Genomic DNA, 19594 nt, shown 5'->3' with positions numbered 1-19594 from the left:
TTGAGATAACCTTTTCCACGTGCAGAACATGGCTAATATAAAATTTATTTCTCAAAGAGAGAATCTGTAGGCTAGTGGACTCTTAATTTTATAATATTCCATTCTTCTCCCAACATATTGTGATGTACACTTGGGAGTTTGGGGCATGAATGCCCTATACATATTAAATATATATTTTTGTCATTTCAAATTTATATTATCTCGTGACGGAATCATCAGACTCGAACTTTTAGAAAAGGAAGAAAAATGGTTACTTACTGTAAGTATTTATTGTAATATATAAATGGTCAGTGAAGAAACTCAAAATGTTCCAATAGTTTTTTAAAACCAGACCTTTTATAGCTCGTGTACATTTGAGGCAAGAGGAAATGGTATTTAGTGATGAAAATTGCTGCACCTTGTTCAGACTTCCCTTTGAAGCGTACCCAGAATGCGAGTACTTTCGGAACAGACTGAGAGGATTATATCCATGACTTAAACAAACCATAGGTAAGGTGGGTTTTTTTAAATAAGTTTTCAGTTATCTATGACATTTGCAGAAAGTGTAATCACACCTAGCTTTGAAATAAGCTCTTTTGTTTAAGTAAATATTTCTATAAAATGAACTTCATGCAAAAAGCATCCTCTACACAATCTGGCTCTAATTTCGCCGCATACATACATACATACATACATACATACATACATACATACATACATAAATACATGCTCAGTATCAATTTATTTTATTTTTCAAGTAGTAAACTTAATTTTATCTTCTTGTTGCACCGCTCTGGTGGCCTATGTGGTTAGTGCGTCCGACCGGATGCGAGAGGTCCCGGGCACGAACTTAGTAGTGTCATAACAAATGACTTGTGAAAACGGTACGTTAAAAATAGAAATTACTCACATATCTTTTTGTTGCAGATAAGCTTCCAAACAGCCTCAAAAATGATGATGAGCTACAATCTTTGACGAAGCACGTTTTATTATTGACGTCCTCTCATGATCTAGAAATGTCAGTGCTTTTACCAGGGAATACAAAACATTATATTATGAAGATAGAGACATTTTTCGCCTTATTGATACTGAAGGATGGAATGACAGTGAAAGAAAGAGAAATCCTTCGACCGGCATCTGTATTATGGGTTCATCGGGAGGTTTTAATAGAAAGTTAAAGTTCTATATCATTTACAAGTCAATAGAAAGATTATATGATGCCTTTTGATGCTGAACATTTCCACAGAATTCAAGGATTTTTGCCTAACCTTTCAAGTTTAGTTCGCTTTCAAGCTCATGAGCCTAATCATTCAAGGTATTTTAAGTAATTTAATTAAAATATTTCTCCTTATAATTGTCTTATAGTCTGTCGCAACTGCTAGCAACGTATATACTGAGCATTAACATATATAGTACAAACACAAACATTATTTAACAATCTTGTTTTTACAGCTTGAATGTTCCGAGAGACTACAGTGGCTTGAAAAGCATTTTCGACAAATTGAGCCGATATTTTTCACCCGAGACAGAAAGAACGATAAGAAAGATGACATTTTATCCTATTTGCAGTACGTTTTACAACGTGAACTCAAAACGCGCAACATGAGAAAAATCATCGATTTTCAAAGTGAACGAGACGCACTATATAACGCATTGAGGATAGTTCTGGAGGAAATATGTGTCATGGCCTTCGTGCATATCAAAACAATATTGTACTGTCAAAAACGTTTCCAGTCTGAGAAGAAATAGATTGATTACATTAGATGAATTGTTCAGAGAATTTGAAAGATATTGGTAACGCTTGAGGGCAAAGAAGTCCATAAAAATGGAGCTAGCAATAATGTGACTCGTGGGATAGTTTCGTCGATCTATAATGAAAGTCATATTTATGTAAGTCCCAGACCGGCTGAACCGTCACGATTTGCGGACGAAAGGGACAGCGGATCTATTGTGTGGTTTGATATCCCAAACAGAGAGAACTGTTTCCTGTCAATGTTAATATGACGAGGCGGTGGAATGTCAACAAATCTTGATGACAGTAAAACCTTTAATATGACTTTAGTCAACGTTGATGAGGGTGCAGAGGATGGAGATGGACAATCACCAGACGACCAACTCATCTTTACGACACTGTTGTGTAAGGGACTTGAGGAGTTGAGAAAAAATAATTTAGACTTTGAAGTGTGAAGAGATGTACCAAGAAAGAAGAATGTTATAATTTCCCATAAGAATGCTAAGCACCACTGCGTGGGTGTAGGTCGGTTGTGTAATTACACTACGTTTTACTCATAATATGAAATCCTGTCAATGGCAGCATAGATACAGTGAAATAGTGCGGGTTTTTTTCAAAGTTTCGTGCACTAGAAGCGAAATTCTCACATGCAAGTGACCTTAGTTAGTATGAAGTAGCTAGTTTCACCATTCGTTGCTATCGTAACTTATTTGATTGTGATCTCTTACTGCCTGTATTGTTATGTTATTTCTTTTGAATTGTGTTTGCTAAGGACATTTTGTCTGCAGAGTGAACATATGGTAAATTGGATGTGAACATTTCGCGTTTACGAAGCAACTAGCTGACAAAGTATGGGTTACATCTTTTAGATACTCCTGTACCATCACCTAAATATATTAGCGATAACAAAGTGCAAGTCGTATGAAGTCATTAGCTGTGAAAAACCACGTATGGATATACAAAATGTCAGGGAGAAGACTAGGAGATTCGGATATGGATTTGCTTGACAGCATAAACTTTCGTCACTTGCAATATTTGTTTGTTTTTAACATATTTTATGGAAACATAATAACATGCTGCATTGCTTTTTACCACAGTAGGGTGGGGTTATTTTTTATCATGCTTTACGAATGAAGCAAGAGATTTGTTTATACTTTGACGATACGGTTTGTAAGTAGTACCAAAGTTGCAATTTTGATAATAATATGAGTAGACTAAGCTTAGCCTTAAAATGGTTCTTTAACTAGTTTGGCCCCTATTCCTTAAAAATGAACTAATACGTTCCTGTCTATTTTCTGTAGTAAGAAATTGTGACAAATGAACGAATTTTATCGGGAGGTGTGTATGAATATGTTTCAAAAGTATTTGTGTATAGGGTAAAATCATCACAAAATGTTGTTACTTCATCTTTGATTCTCATTAAATTTCCATCCACCTACACCTACAGGCTCGTTCTGTTTTGTTTGATGTATGTCTCTACAACAATATCAATGTGGTTACTTACGCCAGTAATATATTACTAGACTTTTATCCGCTGTATAACCACGGATACAAAAGAGAGTTTAAAATCGAAGAATTTTAAAACACCAGCTCGTTTACACATGACCGTACCAAGGTGCAAGGCTTCGGACCCCATTAACCCTTCTCTGTTTGGACATATCCCACATGACGTGATTAATGAATTTCCCCTCATTTAACATTTCCTTCTTGTTTTCAGGTCCTCTTGTTAATTCAATATTGGTGCAGCTGCTTCTACTAATACTACTACTACTACTACTGCTAATACAACTACCTCCATGACTAAACAATTGTTAAAGCTACGTTAAAGATCCAATGCACAAACACACTCCAATAATAATCATGCAGAACTAGATGCAGAACTAGATAGATTTTCTCAGGTGAAAGTAGGCTAGACTGGTTTAAAGAACGTGATTCAAATAATTAGATTCAGGTTATGTTATAATTAAGTCCTAACGAAAAGAAATATCATCTCATATCACATTTTGTCACGTGAAATAAGAAATCCATTATTGACCAGCCCCGAATCGGCTGCTCGTTCACGGCGTCGCATAGTCAGCACCAGGAAGAACTGTAGATCGACAGTTCCCTCTTGGGATAAGGCAATAATGTAATTATATATCGTGTGGAAACTTGTTTATCAGATAGCAATGAATTAATCAATATAACATTGCTATATTTATGACGTAAACAAGTGAGAAAAGTTTCCATCATATTGTTGTTGGTATATATGACACATTGCGCCCACGCAGATTGAATAACACACACACACACACACACACACACACACACTCGGAATTTTACTGAAGCAATTTTGATGATATTCTAAATTACTTTTGAAAATGCTGAGATGTGTTTCGGAGCTGCTATATCGTTACATAACTTTGAAATTTCATTATCATCTTTTATAACGAGATATTTGCGTGTTTCATTTTAATCAAGCTGTCCAAACTCTACTTCATTAACCTTGATGTTCAAATAAGTAATTGTTCCACTTTCTTCTCTTCTCTCTGATGTTATTATTATTTTGTTATTATTATTATTATCATTATTACAGTTTTTCGTGCTTATCCTGTTCATATGTGCCGTGAGCATTGTATTGCCCGATGGTATTAATGCTTGATGTACAAATTTAATTCATTTTCAAAGAAACAAGATTGCAAAATTAAAGTATTCTCATCTAAGAATACATATGCTAAAAATGGAAATAGATGAGTTGATGACAGTCACTTAAATAATTTTTTTGGCTTGTTCTTTAGCAATATTTTTCAACAGATAACGAAAATAAAGTAACGAAGTCAAAATGTCTTTTCACACTATAGGTTGTTGCAAATATAAATATTTTCTCAACAGACGAATATGAGAAATATAAACTCTGACATGCAACATAACGAGAGTAGAGGCTGAGTATTTTATTGGAAGGAAATATAATTAGTCTGACTTTTAAAGCTTATACTATGATATAACGGTAATTTTCTTGCAATGGGAAAAATTGGATATTTCAAGTTACATTTGCATTAAATGATGTAGATTTTCTTAGATATGGAGAATTCAATTTGATATTGCAATTCCAGTCTGTAAAGCAAGAGATAGTGGTTTAGATCTATGCATGCATCCGCGGTGAATTGAATGCTAGAGATGGCACAGATAAACAGTTATCGCCAGGTTTTATTGAAAACTCGGAGAATTGAAAGACTCATGTCTGAGTAACATGAAATATACGATTCAGTCCTACGCAGCCAGGAGTGACATGAAGAATGTATATGATGCTCTGAAGATGATCTACGGGCCATATTCAATACTGAGTGCTGACAGCGCATGCTAACCACAGAGAAGGAAAATATACTTTGAAGATGGGAAGAACATTTAAACATCGTTTTCAATCTAATTTATTGACTGCCTCAAGTGGAAATCAACATTATACCCGATGACACTCCAACTCCTACAGTTAATGTGGAAGCGCTGTTGACCTGCTGTCAAATGACAATGAACCTGGCGCAGATACAAGTTGATGTCTACAAAGTCGGATACTCGCACATCAAACAGAAGGTTATTGAACTCTTCCAGTCAGTGTGAACTCAGGGCACTATACGTCAGGATTACAAGGATGAATCCTTCGTCCACTTGTAGACGCGTGAAAGCAACAGAATAGACCATTCTTAGAATGTATTCATGTATTCATGTGACCCTGGGTCAACGAATCCAAAACAAGGCTAATGTAGGCACCAGCTTCATTTTACCTCGCAACCATGGCTGCTACAGTTGATACCGGCAACAGAAAAAATCGTGACAATTATTGTTGTGTTCCGTTGTGCAATGGGAATGCTAGAATTCACATAGATTTAAGCTTCCACCATATCCCATCAGTGAAGAAGATGGAACTTCGTAGAAAATGGATTGTTGCAATACGTCGTGATGAGGGGCCGAATTTTAAGGTAAGAAACTGGATGATTGTTGTTGTGTTTATATTTTCTTGCAACTGAATGATGTAAGAAAGAGAAATCCAAACGCAACATAGATTCTGTCGATGAAGCAAATGATTGTATGTATGTGTGTTTTATAATGACAGGTTTCTAAAAATGTTACCCCTAGAACATTCCACATAACGGGGTCATCGAAAGCTGGGCGTACCTCCACGCAGCGCATTTATATAAGAAATTATGAATTGACGTAGGAGTAGTAAGTACAGAAAAAGTAAACGTTATTACCTCGTTAAAAAAAAAGTAGAATGTAAATGACCACGATAGAGAAGAGAGATAGCACTAGTACAATGTAAATGATGAGAGTACAAGTTGAATGAAATTACGAGAGAGAGAGAAAGAGTGGATAAGAATTAATGAAGCTGTTGAAAAAACATATTGATGTGTGTAAACGTAAGGGAAAACGCACACTTAAATCACAGGCCATTGAAATTCTATCATTGTAGTAAGTTAATGTCAGATAATACCCCTCCAAATGGAAGCATATATATATATATATATATATATATATATATATATATATATATATATATATATATATATATATATATATATATATCTGTGTGTGTGTGTGATTTTTTCCCTCTCTTTTGTCTTCATATTCTGGCATTTTTATTTACTAGTGACATAATTTCAACGGCCTGTGCTGAAATGACTGTTTTTTTTACAACTAATTATTGCAATTAACTCATGGTTTATTTTTCCTTTTCTTAGATTGTCACAAATACAGTTGTCTGTTCTAGACACTTTAAACAACAGGACTATAGATAGACACCCAACAGACGTTGCTTAAAACAAGATGCTATTCCATCAATATTTGCTTGGACAACTGAAGGGAAAGCAAGAAAACCACCTGCAGTGAGACAGCCAATTGCAAAGAAGGTGGATAACAACATTTTGGAAGAATTTGAGATTCCATGTGTTGACATTTACAATGAGTCTCATAAGCCAGTGCCTGAAAACCAATCACCAATGACATCTGATGAGTAAGTATCAGCTGTTTTCAGAGTACATTTGTAGTTCTTTTTGTGATGGACAACTCTACTATCTCTATCTAAGCAAATGTAAGACATATATATTGCTTATTCAGATGGCAGTGTCATCATCAACAGGGAAGGTTAAGGTTTAAAAGACGTGATTTATGTTGGGCTTATTTTGCTTGCTGTTCTCCTCTAGATGGCACTGATATGTATCAAACCATAGCTTTGTAACTTTTGTTTTACACATTTATTTCATAGTGTGTGCATGGTGTGTGTGTGCATGACAGAGTGTGTTTATGTGTGTGTATGAGAGAGAGAGAGAGAGAGAGAGAGAGAGAGAGAGAGAGAGAAAGAAAGAGCAGACAATCAGTGGAAAGCAGCCTCTGTTAAAACTCTTGTATAATTTTAAATTATAGTGAAGCTGGTAACTTTGCTAGTTATATTTTTTGGTCTCCATTATAGTTACAAATGTTGATGAAAAGCTACATTATTATTTTATCTTCTTCAGATCCTGTGAGTTGCATATAGCATGCAAAAGTAAAATTACAGAGCTGGAGGAGAGACTGAGGAAAGCACAAACAGAATTGGAAGAGAAGGAAAGGCAACTGCAAGATTTGAATAAAAAAATAAACATGGAGAAATTTGGATTGAACAGATTTTCAGACGATGATGAAATGATAGAATTTTACACTGGTTTTCCCACATGTGAGGTTTTCATAACCTTCTTCAATAGCATCAAACCTACTGCAATTAGAATGAAGAGGTTATATTACAGCACAGGGAATGACATCAACATCAGGGGACGGCAAAAAGCAATGGACCCAGTGGATGAACTTTTCATGTTTTTGTGTAGATTGAGATGTGGATTTCCCATTGAAGATATGTCTGTTCGATTTAATATTCACAGGTCTTCTGTAAGTCGGAAAATAATCATGTGGACAAATTATTTGTATTTCTTACTGGGAAGTATAAATATTTGGCCAAGTCGTGAGCAGATTCAAGCAAATATGCCTCTTGATTTTCAACTGTCCTACCCAGGAACTAGAATTATTATTGACTGCACAGAAATATTTACAGAAAGACCCTCATCTCTAGTGCTTGCATCAAAGACTTATTCAAACTACAAAACTCACAACACCTGGAAAGGTTTGGTAAGGATAGCCCCACACGGTGCAATCACATTTGTGTCTTTCTTGTACTCGGGATGCATGAGTGATGTGGAGATCACAAAGCTGTCAGGGCTTATAGATTTGTTAGAACCAGGGGACCAAATCATGGCAGATAAAGGTTTTGTTTTACATAAAGTTTTAGAAGGTACTGGTGTTTCCATTGCAACACCACACTTTCGGTGTAGTGATGGGCAGTTCACAGCTTCCCAGGTGGAGGACAATCAAAAAATTGCAAGCCTGAGGATACATGTGGAAAGACACATTAAGAGGGTGAAAGAATACAAGTTATTACAGTCTGTGGTGCCTTTGACAATATCTGGGTCAATAAATCAGTTGTGGACAGTAGTACTGACTTTGTTCAAACGACCACTAATTAAACAAAAGAAATAACATTTTGTGACATGGAAGTATCATGCAGAACTTATGAATGAAAACAAAGATACTGAGACATTATGAAAGTACCACATATGGTTCATTTTAATGACATTTCAATAGTTTAATTTTAGACCTTAAAATCATGCCACATTTCATTGGCATCTTGTCATGCAAATACCTTTAGGATGTGTGAATCTAATTCATTTTATTAACATTTCAGTTTGAAACACCTTTAGTAAAATCGCGCCATATTTCATTGCAATCTTGAATTTCATGCAAATACCTTTGGTAAGATGTGTGTGTGTCGATATATATATATATATATATATATATATATATATATACGATTACTCAAAGGGTTCATGTGAACATGATACACAATTCTATCATGCATCTATGGGTGACTCTTCTGGCCTATATACATATATAGTAAGTAAAACCAGCTAAGCTGAATTTAAAATTGACAATTTATGTAAGTAGATTTTAAAAGCAGTGCGATAAAGTTCACATTGGCAAATGACTTGCAGCCATTTTGCTTACAACTAAATACATAGCTTGGAGTTGTCAGAATGATTTAATAATGAAAAGGCATAGAAAATTCATTTTAATATATCTTACAAAACATTTATATGCATATATACAAACTGGAGAACTTACTAATTGAGGTAGAATCTATAATAGAAGAGATCAAGCTTGTCCTTGACAACTTGCCAAAATTCCCTGTCAAACAGAATAGTCTCAACATGAAAGTCATTTTCCAACCACACACAAAAAACACACCATTCCAGTCCTGTAACTGCCAACTGCATTTGAACCTGGTAGTAATAGTTGTGGTTTGTCTTCAATTTCAAGGCATCATTAGAGACCGCAAGGTACTTCAGAGATAGTAAAGTGTCTGCAACTGGACATTTGATCCCCAACAAACCATAAGGGGGTGTCCTGTTGGGGTTGTAGACTTTACAATCAGGAGTTGCAGCAAGCCAATGACAAAATGGGCTCACAATTATGCCACTTGGGTACAGATTGACATTGTCGATCATTCTCTAGAAGAAAAAAGTTTTTTTTTTTAAAAAACAAACCAAAATCATAAGTCGCAATAATTTAAAAGGTGGTTTTGTTTCTTATTCAAATAAAATGTTCCTACACACTGGGGTGTCATTTATGCAATACAAATTATTTTCCTTGATTTCTTAGCAGGTTTTACAAATTTTTGTTGTTTAAATTTCTTTTAAAAAGGATAAAAATCTGATAATTTTTTTTTCTTCTTTTCTTTACAGCATACTCATTTTGTATTCCAAAAACAATCCTAATTTAGGAAAATACACAGCCCTGTTAAGTTTATTTGAAGAAATATGATATGGCCAAATTGTATCGTAGACAGCATTTATGCAAGATCTGAATTTCAATAATATTTTAAGTGTTGAATATAATTTTAATATTTTAAAACTGCACCTTAAATTCATTCATATTCCTTTTAAGCTCTAGTGTAACGTCTGTTATGCAGTACTTGAATTTTAATTTTGATTAAAGTGGCAGTTTACCTTGCTATATTCTTTTGCTGCTAACCCCTCCGATTCCAAGCCATGCTTCATAGCAGCAGTGGTCACATGTCTGGTGCTTCTTAAACGTTCGGCTAACTTCTCACCATCTGCACATGAAACATTTGTATGAGAGAAATGTTTTTGAGCATAGGCAGCTTTATTTACAGTCATGTACCTACGTCGGGCATCAGCTTATGTTTGAAGTTGTACGAAGCTCCACATCATGACCGCATGTGCAAGACATTGAAGTTATTATTTATTTGTTGAAAAGTAAGCCCAATGTAATGTATAATAATCTGTAGATTTCAAACTGGTGATGTTAACAAAATATGTGTTGAATGTTTTGGTATACTTCATTTTTTTAATGAACATTAATTTCATTGGTCACCAGTTTTGTAACTGCATGTACAAGGACACTAGGAAATATGATCATAATTATATCAATAAAACAATTAAAAAAACTAAGCTTCACCTTTTCTGCGTTTTGCAATCTCTCCAGCATTTGATGCTGTTATCCTGTCCTTTCTGATACTGTGCCATCTGGGGTCTCTGGACTGCAACCTGGTGTTTTTCTCAATTTCCCAGCTCTCAGTCTCACTTACTGACAGAGTGTCAAACTGTACTGTTTGAGTCTCAGTCAACACTGTCACAACATTACATGTGATCACATTATTACTGGGCAATTCTATAAATGTGTCAATGTCCATTATATTCATTATATAGTCACTGCACATTCTTTGCTGGTAACTCAAAATGCTTCCCTTCACAAATTTCCCATAAGGTGTTAAAACCTGTTGAGAATCAGAACCACTGAACACAGTGGAAAATAGCATGTTAAAATCCTTAAGTTTTTCTGCGAGCTCACTTGGATTAAACTGGGCATCATCTGGAATAGGGTTGTACATAGTAGATTTAATACCCTTTGTAGCTCGGTGGGGATTGCTACAGTCATAGCCCTGGACAACTAGATCATCCACTTTTGATCCTTTCAATTTCTCTCCCCTAGGTTGATGCCAGGTCTGAGGTAATGATGTTTTAGCTATGTCAGCTGGAATTAACCCCATTTTCCTGCTTTTATAGTAAGCCAGCTGGTACAGAAGAGCTGTTACATGTCCGCAAGCACCACTCTGCCCAATTATGCACGAGCATGTTGACGAGGACACCTTTTCTGCAGAAATGACAACCTATAATATATAAAAAATATAAAATATAAACACTCAATTTGTAATTGTAAAATATGGATGCCCATACTGCTGATTTTTCACATCTGAATAGGAGAATGGAAACATTAAAAATCATAACAGTTGAAACTTTCATGAAATAAATCTAAATGCTTATTGAAATATGCATACAAATATAACTTTATTATAAATAAATTGTATTTCTCTGTCACAGGCTTTTTAAGTAGTCATGATCACAAGCTGTAACTTGCAACACATGCCAAAACTAATATCTGATGATTGATGCCTGTTACAGAAATAAAGATGACTAGATTCAGGAATGAAATCTAAATGCAAATGACAGGTTTACCTCAACAACATGTGGTGACTCGTTCTTCTTTTGTGATCTAAAACACCGTCCCTTGACAAGGCATTCATTTCCATCTCTATAAACTGAAAATAAAAGAGAAACTCAGTTTAATAAACAGATTAACATAATATCCATACATAAAATGACAAAATGTTATATTGTTTAGACACGATTATTCCCTATTATGTTTACTTGATCTAATGTGTGCAGTTACATACTGGGTGTTAAAATTCATCCATCTACCAACACCACAAAACTAATATTAATTATAATCAATGAACAATGAAGAAGTTCACATAAATAAGGGACCAATTTGTGTGTTTGGGGCAGGGTGCTCTTTGATAATATATATATGTGAATGGATATATTACCGCTTTGAACAAATAACCCTGCTGTTTTGTGGGTAAATATAAAAATGTCAGGTTGTGTACTTTTGATACAAATTAAAATGCAAGCATACCGACATGTACCCAAAACTATTTAAAGCGCACCACAAAGTCTCTACTGGTGAGAAAGGGGGCGTGGTTGGTTAAAAGGGCAGTTTGTGTCACTATGCACGTTTTGTAAATGTTTCATTTTGACCGCGTGTTTTGACCTCAGTATTGATTGATTATAGCTGTACATTTAAACCAGACCTACTCAGAAACAAAATTCATGCTTTAAATAGTTTCATTTCTATATCGTTAACATGTGTTTTGTGTGTAGTAGAGAAAAAGTACACTCAAGATAGGACGTAAATCAACTTACGTTTAAGAGAATGGACATATCCCTCACTGTAATACTTGAATCCTTTTGTCATCTGTTCATTCCCTGAACTGCTGGAGACACCCGTGATGAAATTCTCAACGAATGTAAAAGAAATATCTGGCAAACAGCTCAGATCGCTACTCGATGTACAGTAAGACGCCATATTTTTTTCTCAATCTGCCTATCGTAGCCTCGTTTTCGCGATACATTATTATTCATGAGGATCTCATTAAGAATGGTCTATATACAACGACAACTATCGGTGCACCTTCTTATTGTCATTAACTGGCAAAATACTTAACAGAATTATGCTGAATCGCCTTGCGCATTATAAGGATTCCTGTCAGAGTTTATGCGGCTTCAGGAAAGGGTAAGGGAGCACAAACATGGTGACTGCAGCGCATCAACCCCAAAAGAAATGTCTGGATGACAATTATCTCTTGCAGGAAACTATGTAATAAAAGCTTGGTCCGACAGAATCTTGATTGATTTTATCTTAGCACGGTCCATGCATATTCCTAATGTGACATGTCTCTGATATGTTCGGCTAGCTGACATTGCTGAATTTATTTCTGGTTATTTTCGTCAGTTTGGAAAGAGGTCTTATATTATCAAGACGTCTAAAGAAGTAAAAATTTACTTAAATCAGGTAAGTCATCTTAGGTCTGGTGATTAATATATCATAGATGGCTATGAATATTTCTGCAAGCGAGATCTATGCATATTAATATGTTTAACTTAATCTCTTGCATTTAAATTGATTTATCTTATCCTTCTAGAGACGTAATGTTTATGAATTTTGATCGAACTTGGTAAATCATAATTTCAATTATGAGCGAGGCTGAAGCATTTTAACGAGGAGGTCTTGCACCTGAATGGATGAGTTTTTCAACAGTTTAGAGATTCCATTTTAGACCAGATTTTCATCAATCGTATTAATGCAAAGATGGCACCATAATGAACATTATTATATGCTTGCTTTTAAGTGATACAGTAGGAAGTATAATTTATTGTATTGACCAGAAAATCAATACATTTAACGCAAGAAGTTTGCTGCTTATTTGGTGAGAAATATCGATTTTCAATTATGTTTAAAAATGTTTTCTCTTATCCGATCGTATTTATATGGAACTAACAAGGATCAATCGTTTCTCATCAATTGCACCATTATGCGAATGCGGTTGGACGCTATCTTGCGGTCCTCTTAGTGCGCAAGTGAGGCCATTACATAGGATATAATGTTTGCCGAACAACATCGCTTGTCGGAAATGACAGGGACAGCCATCGCCACGGAGATGTCTGTCTTACGCTATGAAGAGTAAACAGTAATGTGCAGTTTTTCATATTCAAACAGAAGCAATGTATCTTTCTAATTGTGCAAAAATGGGCTCAATTACAATTTTGACTGTTGAGGTAAGTTACAGTTTGAGCATTTCACCTTCAAAAGGATGGACATAATTGAATTTACCTAATATAAATGAAAAAGGAATCATTCATAAATATTCTTGTAAATGGAAATCAGATTAAGAGAGAAAATGTGATTATTGCACCAACAGCAGGCATCTGCAAGACAGACCAATGGTTTGATAATAAAGATTCGTGATTTTTCAAAATATGAACCGGCACATTTAGTGTCTTTTTACGTACAGTTTCCTCATAATTTTATACGATGCTCGCATATATAGCGGAATATGAAGTTCAAAACTTAACCATATGATCGGATTTATGCAAATCAGCTTTTTATTCGTAATTGGTTTATCGTACTGATTATTTCAAGTGCAAAAGGTCTTTAACTGCTTTGCAAGGGTTTTTGGAACCTCTCCAAAATGCACAATAAGGTTTTTAGATTTGTTGCTCAGAAAGACCAACTCTTCAAAACTCCATGATTTTAATACTTGTACCTCGATTGCCGGACACGAGTGTATGCAGTGTAAGATTGGAAATATAATTATATATTTTGTTTATGAATTACATTTACATCACTACACCCTTGGCTGGCGAAAGATGATACCACTCGCGATGCAGTCAGTTCCGTCTTTGTGTACAGGGTATCAACATTGTTCCCGTTCACATCTCTAACTTAATACGCTTTACACTCATACTGGATACTATAGGCTCGCGATAAGTAAGACGCTAGAAACCTTTTATCAAACATTATTCCCGGAATCATATTGATGTTACCGCTCTTTGGTACCTCCGTAGTGAAATTAGATACCTTTATTGGTATATATTTGACTATGCCGCTTAATCGTAAGTCACCAGAAAGGATGGGTTAAAATTGTTCCGCGTGTATTCATGGTGGTCCACATATGATCTTGAACAGTAGAGACACAGAGGTTATCAATGATGAAATCTACAGAGACATTGATGCGATTCTCCAGACGTTGGAAAATGCACCTAAGTTCATTATAGACTCTTGACAGATGCGTACAAGTTAAACCGTATGCTTACTCAAACATACCAGTTCGCGGAGCGACTTACGTACCAACGTCAAAGTATTTTCCGCCGCGATTGGTAATAAACATTGAAATATTATGTATATTATATTGTATTTTTAACTTTTGTCCATGACTGTAGATCGTATGTAAGCAATAGATTAATAATTAACGTTTGTCCATGATTGTAGATTATACTTTAAAATAATGATTTTTGTAAACAATATGTTTACTTGTATTTGGTATAATTCACAACAATTTTAATTTTCAGTTTTTAACTTAACAAATTAAGTGCCTGGATTTAGCTGCTGTCAAAAACCAAGGTGGGACTCACAATATGTAATGACCAGCATGTGTTTTAGAACGCGGTATTCATGATGGCATATTAACTTCGAGCCAATTCTACGCTAGAAGAAACAATTCAAACGTGTACGGATATGACCCGGCTGCCCCATACAGTTATATCATGCACCTTGACAATGGGCAGTAATACAGCCTTAAATGTTGGCGGGTTATTATAGACTCTTGCCAGATGCGTAAAAGTTAAACCGTATGCTTACTCCAACATATCAGTTCGCGGAGCGACTTACGTACCAACGTCAAAGTATTTTCCGCCGCGATTGGTAATAAACATTGAAATATTATGTATATTATATTATGGATTCGTCCCAAACAAACAGTTGTGCATGCATGTCCGTCACAGCGATATCGTGTACGTTATGAATTTGTCCTTGAGAATCCATACAGTATCCATCACCTACACAACGACTACACAACGAATATCCACGTGCACTAGAAGCAACACGTGTACTCAAATCTTGGATATTTTAATATCAATACCAAATCATTGATGAATTGTGACGGTCCAATAGAGAATGCGCCAAGCTTGCTCCGAACCTGAGAACTAGGAACAACTACGTAGTACAGGTACATAATTTACAGTATCTACAATTAGGTATGCGTATGTAACGAATCCATATAATTAATCTGCACACAAAAGGAATAAGCTAGTTTTAGATGGATTTCTTCATACTTATGAACAATGCCGTATTCTGTAAGACGATGGGGAACTTCCGGATACGTAACCGCTTCAACCCTGTGGGCAAGAGAAACTTCGCAGCGTGTTGCTGGCTCGGCATTAGACAGCGGATTCGTAACCGTCCACGGTAAGATAGCGAAGCTGAAATTGACAAAGCCAATCTATGTTGGTGCGTCTGTGTTGGACTTGTCACAGGTTTACTATAACAAGATCAAACCGTTTTGCCATGAACTTGTGAAATACTCTGCACTGACACTGATTCTTTTCATATGCATGCCACCACTGACGATGTCTATGCTGATATGACATCAAACATACGTGTACATGAATCAGACACAGGTGATTATCCAAAAGATATGTTATTGCTTAGTAGCACCAACACATATACGTTTGTGATAATTCAAAGATGAATATGCTGGAAATCCAATCGAAGAATATGTGGGACTACGTATTAAAATGTACTTGATCGCGGTCGGATGATAGAGCAGTCAGAACATCAAAAAGGCGAAATGTGTTCTCCACATTATTGTCACAAATTATCTCATAAATGACGTGTATTTTGAATGGTTGCATTTACGGCAAATATGATCCAGCCAAAGAAACATCTTATATGCTTTCAAAGTTGAATCAAGGTGTGTCTGTCGCCGCTTGACACCAAGCTATTGATATTTCCTGACGAAATCACTAGTTAAGTTGACTGTGGCACAATATGATCGTGAATCAGCATACTATCGATGTGTTAGTGCATTAAAAGAGACATTGGTGTTCTATAAATGCAGGAACGATGTTCAATTCCTGTGTACAATTTCATTATTTAGTACTTGTATGACATGCAAATCCCACATTCTGGATCATACACCTTACTAACAATTCATGGGCGTACTGATGTCCAAAATAATCATTCCGCAAGTGTACGCTTAAATTACTCACAATGGCTTTATTGCGATGTATATTAAAATGCCTCACAAGACTAAGCACCTTATATTTTGTTAACAACACAGCAACGGCTTCAAGAAATTTTTTACCTTGTTGGACCTATTACAGTTGCGGTCATGTTAGAAGCAAATGTAGAAAGATACGTTCAGCCACACCTGCAAAACTTTCAGAATCTTTATAGTGCAATGGTTTCGCTTCGTTGTATCTACTGGCAATATCTACGAGGGTTAATGCATATTTGTATGTGTCCTTGTACTCGATCACTTGGAAAAAATAAAGGATTATCCTGATAAGCTTCGTTATATTTTCTCACATCAAACCAGCGACGGGAAACGTTTCTTGGTGCGGATAGTAAATATGCCACATTGCTTGTTTTGCCAACCATGCTTGAGGAATCCCATTGGTAACTTTTGCCGCGCTCACTAAAATTGCAACGGCTGTTTCCTCTTTCATTTAACTGTAGTATATTTCCTTATTCATGTTTATTTGTTTATTTGTTTCTTATATCAATATATTTTACCTCCAATAAATGAATGGTGTCCACTATCTAGTAGCTCGAAAAATCTTAGCCTTCATACCTCCTTAATGATCCATCTGCCAATTCTTTCTCTGATCGTAGGATTAATAGCGCTCAAGTCATATGCGTGATTTGCTGCAGAACCAAGAACGTGTGCTACCATAAAAAGCAGATTATGTCGGTAACAGGTAACATCAGCACGATTTGTAGATGCTTCTTTAGACTTTAGTAAGTTGTTCAAACCATGTCGAATATCCAGCCATTCTGCAGACACATAGTAATTGTATCCAGTGATGTGCATTTCACCAGTGTATTTTCTCTACGGTTTCCTGGTAGCTTCGTTAATACAGTAGCGACATCTCTGGCGACGCAATTTGATAGTATACGTGAACTTCTTTGCTTCAGATCGGACACAAATTCCTGCGATTGCATGTCCAATATTACACGTTAGATCTCGAGTTGGATTCTCAGTACGAACTTTCATGCGGCATCTCACTCAGTATGAGGACATATCTGTGTTAAGCAATAATTGACATTTATCATGGTATCATGGAAAAGGAAAAGCTCTTCTCTCAGCGTCGTTGACTTTAAAGACTAAATTATTTAAGAACGGTGACATGTTTCCAGCTTAAGTCGTGCGTTGATTATCGACTTGGCTAGACCAGGGAAACCCCAACTGTTGTTAAATATGATTTGGAGATGATTAATGTAGCATCGGTTGTATCTAATTGCGCTGTCAGCTGACGATCAACTGTGTTAAAATGTATTCAGCGATTTTATAGTCGTCACCAAGAAGCAAATCTTCCAGCACTGATTACTTTTCTACAGCCGATGAAGCTCCATTGATGCCGAACTTGATCCGAGGAAGGATAATGATTGTGTACGACGATGTGATGCTTGAACACCAAGACAACCCCACAAGAATACTTTCCGCAGGCCAACACTAACATGGAAACGTGATCTCCCACAACGATAAGTAAACTTTCCTAAAATATTCGGGTATTAAATCGCATGGCTTGACAAACATTCAATGGACATAATGAAATGCAGACCACCCTTGGTATGAGTTTTGGAATATGTTTGCTGATGCTATGACCCTTATAGTTTCCTTACTATAGACATGACTAATGGACCTGCTTCCGGGAGAAAATATCAAGCCGAACAACTTGAAGCTGCAGACCGAAGGCGCAAAGATGCGAGCGACCAAATGAATCTTCTTGCCACGTACATGGATGCATGATAACGTGTCAAAGATATGTTATAGTCGCGACAATACGCACGGAAAAACCTCACAGATGGTTTCAAACAAACATTTGCACAGTTAAATAAACTTAGACGTGAAGCCCCGACGATGAATTAAACATAAAAGGAACATGTGCTATTGTTAGGACTCTGGTGATTATCAAACACTTGCCAAAGCATATTGCAGATACACAAGAAACAATTACACATCTTGAACAGCCATCAACCAAGTCTTGAAAAACTCCTAGAATATTTAACTTTGCGTACCTTAAAGAGATCGCCCAAGATGTACCGGTTATTTTCTGGCCAAGTCGAACATGTATGAACGGTAACATCATAAGAAGACTGCAAGTAAAGCATGTAAACATTGGACCACGTGGATATTTAAGGAGAAGTTTAATCAGCATGAGCATTTAGAAAACACTGAGATATCTTTAATTTTAACGTTGAAAAATAAAATCGTCAAACAGGGTATTCTAGCAAAGCATTGTTTGTCTATTGGTGATTGGGTGTATGTGGACCGGAAATAGGGAAATAAACTAGTGGACAGGTTGGATCGCATCGTTTTGTCAGCGACTGCTAAACAACAACATCATGCACCCGGGTACGTTTCTTTTGTTGATGCACGAAGTCACTGAAGATATTAGTGATGTATATTACCACACTGATGGTAAGTTCTGTATAAATTTCCATTGCAATACTTCGTGCTGTATATGAAACCTATTTCGTGATACAGAGTGTCGCTTGTAAATACATCCCAGAGTGTAGCCTCAATGGTTACAATAGCATCAGCTAAATCAGAGTTTTATTTAACTTTCTTTACAATAATTACCGCTGAGAATCACGCACACTTACATTTGCATTAGCATCGTTGCGCGTGTATTACAGTTGACCTAATATCGGAGCGTAACCATTACGTGGTCTTCCCACGAATAATTCGTTTGTATTTTCGATGGAAGATGGACTTCCCCTGGGTGCGTACGAAATGGAATTATTCAGTTTAGAGATTCGACAGAGGATGTGGTTAACGCCAAAGACTCTACAATTTTCACTGTGAGTATGAGCCCATATTCAGTTCTGTCATCTTGATTAAGTCTGCTTCGTATCAGGTTCATGTTTCACTATCTTCAGTAAAATCAATTTTATGTTGTCCCAAAGATATTAATAAAAGGTACGAGAACAAACAAATCATGCTGAATCTGGAAGGTCTGGATACCATTTCGTGCCAGACATTGTCAAGATTATCTCCATAACTCAGATCAATTTAACATGTGACGCAATCAGAAGCAGTTACTAAAGAGGAGCTTCCGCAAGCTGAGCTGAACAATGCCATTTACTGTTTCGGTTTTCTCCAATCGTGAAACTGGGTGATTT

General features: G+C 36.0%; 2 protein-coding genes across 2 annotated transcripts; one reads left to right on the top strand and one right to left on the bottom strand.

The window, feature by feature from the left end:
* Positions 1-6442: 6442 nt before the first annotated feature.
* On the top strand, positions 6443-8255 carry LOC149775821 (uncharacterized). The gene is made up of 2 exons (XM_089943585.1): positions 6443-6695; positions 7198-8255. Exons 1-2 carry the CDS (start codon positions 6682-6684, stop codon positions 8246-8248), a joined length of 1065 nt encoding a protein of 354 aa, XP_089799711.1. The 5' UTR covers positions 6443-6681; the 3' UTR covers positions 8249-8255.
* Positions 8256-8304: 49 nt separating this feature from the next.
* On the bottom strand, positions 8305-14668 carry LOC149775820 (uncharacterized). Its single transcript, XM_089943584.1, has 5 exons — positions 12052-14668; positions 11305-11387; positions 10247-10958; positions 9775-9881; positions 8305-9276 (listed from the first exon to the last, which is right to left on the bottom strand). The coding sequence occupies exons 1-5, from the start codon at positions 12212-12214 to the stop codon at positions 8890-8892; spliced, it is 1452 nt and encodes a 483-aa protein (XP_089799710.1). The 5' UTR covers positions 12215-14668; the 3' UTR covers positions 8305-8889.
* Between the last annotated feature and the right edge of the window lie 4926 nt (positions 14669-19594).

Source organism: Sinohyriopsis cumingii, chromosome 19 (genome assembly GCF_028554795.1).
Source record: "Sinohyriopsis cumingii isolate HCF-2022 chromosome 19, ASM2855479v2, whole genome shotgun sequence".
NCBI classification, from domain to species: domain Eukaryota; kingdom Metazoa; phylum Mollusca; class Bivalvia; order Unionida; family Unionidae; genus Sinohyriopsis; species Sinohyriopsis cumingii.
This window is presented reverse-complemented; position numbering and strand designations above follow the sequence as displayed.